This window comes from Protobothrops mucrosquamatus, unplaced genomic scaffold, assembly GCF_001527695.2.
Source record: "Protobothrops mucrosquamatus isolate PMUCROS unplaced genomic scaffold, P.Mucros_1.0 scaffold1020, whole genome shotgun sequence".
NCBI lineage: Eukaryota > Metazoa > Chordata > Lepidosauria > Squamata > Viperidae > Protobothrops > Protobothrops mucrosquamatus.
The window spans coordinates 5,795-12,578 of record NW_015387256.1 but is presented as its reverse complement, the minus strand read 5'-3'; the positions used below and the strand labels follow the sequence as shown (position 1 = coordinate 12,578).

The 6,784-nt window shown below is 43.9% G+C and overlaps 1 protein-coding gene across 1 annotated transcript in view; it reads right to left on the bottom strand.

The window, feature by feature from the left end:
* Positions 1-6,449, bottom strand: part of LOC107290985 (treacle protein) — a gene marked incomplete at its 5' end in the record, with an annotated part of 22,157 nt that extends 15,708 nt beyond the window's left edge. The window contains 3 exons of the mRNA XM_015819934.1: positions 3,442-3,524; positions 5,316-5,619; positions 6,240-6,449. Coding sequence (XP_015675420.1) covers positions 3,442-3,524; positions 5,316-5,619; positions 6,240-6,449 — 597 coding nt within the window. The remainder of the gene's footprint in view (positions 1-3,441; positions 3,525-5,315; positions 5,620-6,239) is intronic.
* Positions 6,450-6,784: the final 335 nt, after the last annotated feature.

The following is a 6,784-nucleotide window of genomic DNA, read 5'->3' as shown; positions in this document are numbered from 1 at the left end:
GAGAGAGAGAGAGAGAGAGAGAGAGAGAGAGAGAGAGAGAGAGAGAGAGAGAGATGGCAAGAAACAAAGATCTACCAGAGAACTAAACTTTTATTGTTGTCTTCCAAGTCTGATGTCCATAATCCTGGCTGGAATTTGGGGAAGAGCTCCACTCTCGGTAATGTATGAAACAGTCTGGATAAGGAAGGCTGTTTTAGATGCATTATTTATTAAACAAATGTATATAGCCGCCCAACTCAGACATCTAAAAGATCTATCATATAATAAAACCATTAAAAAACCCTACTGCATCCTTCATGATAGCAACAGCACAATTAGATTAGCCACTCAATCAGCTCCATTTCCATTTGTGGTCCCCAGGTCCACTGACATAGACAGTTCTAGGGCCTTTTGGAAAAGAAGCAGGGTGGTGGCCAATCTTACCTGGGGGGGGGAGGGGAATGTTGTTCCCTAAATAAGGTGCCATCTGTCACACCTGCCCCAGTCCAATTTCTTAGGAAAGAAAGACCCTCGACTCCATTTGGTGGGAAGTGATAGATTCTTTTACTAAAAGATGTTAGTTGCAGTAGAGTCAGGGTAAAACTAAATTTCCTGTGCTCAAAAGATACAGAAAGTTTCCCGGTATCCTAGCCCTCCCCCCATGACCAGTCCCTCTTCAGCCAATAAGAGTTCACCTAGGTCAGTGGTCCCCAACCTTTGCAGCTTGGCCCTCCGGCTGGGGGGAAGGGAGGGGAAATGGACTGCACAAGCATTGGGCCAACATATGCGCGTGCCGGCCTGCCGCTCCCTTGGCCTGGTTGGGGACCCTTGGCCTAAGTGTTTTGAGAACGCTGAGATGTTTAGGATAATTCACATTCTTTCTCAGGGTGCATGGCTTTGGGTGCTGGCACAAACTGGTTCCAAGCTCTCCTGCTCTTTGCTGAGCGGTCATTCCCCACTCCCAATTTCCCATCACTAGACAAGCAGGTTGATTGCCCATCTGTTCCCCCCCCCATGTTTTCTCCTCCCTCCTAGCCTTTGATGGCAGGATGCCAGCAAGGCATCAAGCCGAAGATGGCAGACCTGAGAAGGCCCTTTTTGTGGTCTCATCAGATGACAAGCCCTAATTGATGGAGCCTGTAATATGCCCTGCCTTCCTGCCCTGGTGGGCGGGGTGGTTGTAATGGGGGGGGCAGTCTAAATTTAGTCAGTTTTCATTCCCATGGGACTCGTGTTCCCCTGTATCATTTCTAAATGTGCCTCCCCCAATAAGCTACTTGGATACATGAGTTTAGGGGGCAACATTCTGGCTACAAATTGAAGGGAGAGGGCTGTCGAATTTAAGGTCTTGGGGGAAAAAAAAGACACACAACACAAGGCTCAAGCTGCACACATATAGCCATGCAAGTGCAAGTTCCTTCAAAACTTTTGCTTTCTTCTTCTAATGAGCTCCTGAAGGCAACCCCTTCACAAGCTCATTAGATTTCGAATGTGTGGGCTAAGCCACGAAAAAGTGTGTAGGCTGCCAGCACAATTGTTCAAAAAAGGCAAACAGAGGTGGGGAGCTGTTAAATGCTTCCCTTTTCTAGAAAAGGAGGGGAAGTATTTATATGTTGTATGGATTTATGACCTGCATGATAAATTTGCTTCTCTCTTCTCTCCCTCTTAAATAGGCATATGGGTGGTTGTTCGCGATTGCTACAGTCCCATAATTGCATGCAAGTCCAACATGTCACAGATCTACAGTTGGTAACCACACATTGCTCATAAAGACAACTTTTATAGCTAAGGCATGGCTTAAATTGCAACTGAAAACTGCTGCTGTATGCATAGTACAGTTCCCCCTGTAGCTATTTAATGCTCTGTATTTTTCATTTTCATTAAATCAATCCACCCTGATTAGTATAAGTTCAGAAAGCATGCTATCAACATGCTAACTATGGAGGCAAACTGTAGGTTCATGGATTATGCAGACAAGCACACTTGTCGACTCTCACGGGAAAGGTGATTTTACCATCAAAGAAAGACTATCTATCACTTTTTTATTTACAATAAGTTTATCCTTCATCTTACCGTTCTAAGACCTTTCTTAAACTCTATTCTATTGTCCTTAATTAGCTCTGTTTTAATTTTTTATTTTTGTCAGCTTTACCAAATAGATACAGAAACATAGCCAGCTTACCAACAGGCTGAAGAACAGCTTTTATCCATGGGCCGTCAGGCTTCTAAATGGGACATAACTTTATAACTTTATGCATGACAGACTCGCGAGGCTGGCGTGATGTGCAATTAGTTCACAGGGTGAAATAAGTTGGGGGTTTGCAGTCACTGTAAGTTTGTGGTGAGGGGGGTGGCACAGAGGGAGGCTCAGCCAATTTCACTGTATACATGTTATACTTCGATAATAAAGGGTTTATTATTATTATTAGACTCTATAGGAACAGAGTCTTTCAGAGTCTCCCACGTGAACCAGGGAGAAGCTTGCCCAAGATGCTTTCTCAAGTTATTTTCTTGGCTCAGGCCACTTTTATCTGGACTGCTGTCTTGGCAGCAGCCCTCCCTCCTGTCCTTTACGGCCATTCCCCCGGTCTTCTAGAATTTCTGTCTTATTTTCTACTATTATTATTACTACACTATTCTGCTTCAGTTAAGTTCTGATTACCTCCATTCTTTCTTATCCACCTATCTGTAGAGCCTAAATATCCCTTACACTATTTCCCTTCCTTTAGACTTCCTTTCTGGGCATCCTATTCTTTGTCAGTTCTCTCTTAGTGCTACCGATATCAGTCCCATCAACCAGCTCTTCGTGGATGAGGTCTCTGCCGTCAGCTGGTTTGGTTGGGGCACCGCTTTTAGTGTTTCCTATTATTAGACTGGGGCTGTGTTTTCTAGGCCTTGTGAGGCCTCAATTTCAGCCTGCTTAAGCCACTACTTGGATCTTTGTGTCTCTCAGCTCTTTCCTTTCCTGCCAGGTCTCTTTCACTTCCAGGAATCCACCTCAACTCCTTTCTGGCTGCTCTGACATCCTTCCTTGCAAGTTGCCCTTTCCTTGATGTTTGTTTGCTCTGGGATGAAACCTAGCAGGAAAGGAAGGAAGCCCTGCTTTTGGCTCTGTTGTCACACTTGGCTCTCCATCCATCCTTCAGGGCTGTCTTCTTCCAGGACTGAGGTCTGGCTACTTGCTCATATCCCTTTCCCAATAGCAATACTAGTACAAAATCCTGACCTTCTCCACTGGGCCAGGATGTTCACCTGAATCTCAAGCCCCCTGGTTGTCCATGTTTGGAGCCACCAGCATAACAGATCTTCCTGACAATTTGGATCATACTCTTTCCTAATGACTACTTCCTCCATCTTCAGGTGCCTAGTTTCCTTGCCTGCTCCCTCCTTCCCTCTCTGTAAGATAAGACAAAATATCCAACGATGCTAAGTGAACCTATACACGAGATAATGAAAAAATACCTGAGAAGCTTCTTGTTCTTCATCACTGGACTCCTCAGATGAACTCTCTGACTCTTTTTTTGCCTCTTGTTTCTGCTGGGTGGCTGCAAAAAGCAAACAGTGACCTCAGAGTCCTTGAAAAACTGAAAAGCTGCTATGACATAGAGTGTGGGAATTGGGAAGATCAAGTCAAATTAAGGTTTATGTTCATTGTCCAGTTATCTAGTGCAACTCTAACATTTTTAGCTTTGCTCATTATAAAGGTTTCTTGAAAGTTCATGAGATGGGAATTGGTACCTTTACATCTTATGCAATGAAAGAGGTCTTTGCAGCAGTTCTGAAACTACCTCAGGCAATTCTCCTGTTCAGATTCTCCCAGATCAATAGTTACTTCCAGAGTTCCTATTTCAACCACACTGTCATGTCTTTCAAGAGAACAATTACAGTAACAAATATCAACAATGGAGAATTGAAATGTTAGTCTGAACCAGACTTGTTGATGCTGGTGATTTAAATGTTCAGATACTTGAACTGTTGTGGGACTCTGGTCTGAGGAATCGGTGGGCTTCTGGGTGAGGAATGGCGAGCTAAGACATCTGTGAATGAGTGGAGATGACAACTGCAGCTAAGTAAGACCCAAGGGTCGGTGAGTAGACCTGACTCCTGGAACCTCTCTGGTTAAAAGAGAAGATAGAAGATGACTGCTCTTCATAAGAAAACCAAAAGACAGTGATTTCCCCTAATACTGAGTGCTGAGACACAAAGGGAACCATCATGCTCTCAACTGCAGAACCTTTTAAAGGACACTGACCAAGATTAAAATAGGACATAAATCTGGGATCCCTTTATGGACTTCTTGCTGACACTATGACTGAAATATTAATGGTTTATGTATTTGTGTATGCCTAAGGGATGGGTTATGTGAAGAAGAGATACTTGCATATGATATTATAGGGCAGTGATGGCGAACCTTTTAGAGACTGAGTGCCCAAACTGCAACCCAAAACCCACTTATGCATCGTTGGGTGCCGGGTGGGTGTGGCCCATTGGGTGGGTGTGGCCCATTGGGTGGGTGGCTGCGGTGGTAACGGCAGACTGGGTGGGACTAAAAAGTTCAATCAATCAATTCCAACTTTGCAAGATATTTTTTTTCCTGCAAGAAGTTGAAATTGACTGATTGATTGAACCTTTTTTTTTTTTTGTGCACACGGCAGCGGAAGCCTAAAGCGAAAAGGTTTTATAAAACCCAGCTGAAAGCCTAGGACTGGGGCGACGGCGCACCCGCCCACAGAGAGGGCTCTGAGTGCAGCCTCTGGCACCCGTGCCATAGGTTCGCCACCACTGTTCTAGGGGATGATGAATTATTAAGTTTGTACTTGTGATGAAGATCAGAAGCTACCTTTTTATATTCATTTTCTTTTTCTTTCTTTTTTTCCTGTACACCTTTTATTATTTTTTCTTTCTCTTCTTTCTGAGTTTAGTTTGCATTTCCTTTTACTATTGTTATTAAAAACTTTCTATATATAGATATATAGATATAAAATGATAAACTGTTATGCCCAAACTGTTTACACTGAAAATATCCCAAGACTGGGGGAGGTTGAAGTGGAGGAACACTTCAAGGAAAGAAAGAAAAAAATTCAGGAGCTCAGCAATTTTTTTTTAAAGCTAAAAAGCAAGCGCGGAGGTGTGATTTTCACATAAACATGCCTCAAGTGGGCAATGTTTTTTTATTTTAGGAGCAAAGCTGCACTGTGTGGGTAATGCCATCTTATCTGCATAACAAGCTGTGCTTCCAATATCTACTCTTCACCGGGTTTCCAAACTTCCAAGTGTTTCTGAAGAGATCCTCCTGCCACCCCACCCCACCCCTGATGGAATCTGGCCTCTCTTACCAGGCAGTGCCGGAGGCTTGGCTGTTGTCAAAGCTTCTGCTTCTTCCTCGCTGCTGTCCGAGGAGCTGTCTGAGGAACTCTCCTTACGTACGGTGATTCCAGGGGACTTAACAGCCGGAGCCTGTCCCTGGCTCAGTTTAGCCTTTTGGGAGGGAATTTGTTCTTCCTTTCCTGTTGCTTTTGTGGCAGAACTCTGGGATTTGTTGGAAGCAGCACCGGATGTATTTAAGTTGGTCTGTACGCCCTTTCCTGAGGGAGTGGCCACTTTAGCAGTCATCTGCTTAAAAAAGGGGTGAATAGGAGGCTGTAGAGGGGAAAAAAAAAAGACACCACATACCCAGAAATGCATTTTAAAATATGTATTTTCTCAGAAATAACAGACATTTGTGTATGAAACAAAATCAATACTGAATTGCCATCTATTATAGACTATGGCGCCAGGGGTAGGCAACCTTGGCTCTTTTATGACTCGTGGACTTCAACTCCCAGAATTCCTGAGCCAGCCATGCTGGCTCAGGAATTCTGGGAGTTGAAGTCCACGAGTCATAAAAGAGCCAAGGTTGCCTACCCCTGGACTATGCAAACCTGCTCAGGATGCCTCAGTTCCTATTGCTGACTGTTTCACAGAAGTTCAATACATACACAAAATATCCTTGAGGATAAAACTGCTTTTATCTTTAATGCAATTAGCCATTACACGAAGAATTTCTACATCGTCTGCACTGCAGGAAAAATAATAATGAACCATCAGATTGCCAGCTTCACCAACGTCAGATGTTGATACCACCCTGGTTCTAATAAGAGAACCTGCAAGATTAGCCTGATCTGCGTGGCTTTACTTATAGTTATCTTATCTACCTTGAGAAAAAAAACAACCTTCTTGAAGAACGACTTCTTGTATGCGGAATGACCTCCTGCTTTTACCTGCTTTGCTGGCTTCTCAGCTTCTTTGCCATCGGAAGAATCAGAGCTGCTGCTCTCTGAGCTCTTGGAGATTTTGGGAACAGGGGCAGTTCCTGCTTTTGTTGAGGTTGCCCCCGCTTTCCCCGCTGGCTGAGGTTTGCTTGATGTGAGCCCTGCATTCTTGGCTGTCACGCTTTTCACAGGACTGGCAGCGGGCTTACCTGCTGGTTTCTATGGAAATAAAACATTGCAGAATTAAAGACTGTGGTGAGGACAGAACGATTCCTGACTCAAAGGAATTAAATCGGTAATTCAGTTGCCCGAACATGGAGAATAGCCACCTTAGAATTGGCAACAAAGATACTGAAGATATGCCACCATGTAGGATCAACCAATAAAGGAGCCGTCAAGAAATAACGCCATTAGACTAGCACTTGGTAGAGCAGCCATGAAAATCTTGGAAAAAGATATCAAAACGTTGTGCGTAGCTATCTCTACAAAGATTAGAATCACGCAAACCTTAGCATTCCCTGTGATACTCTAGGGAAGCAAAAGTTGGATTTTGA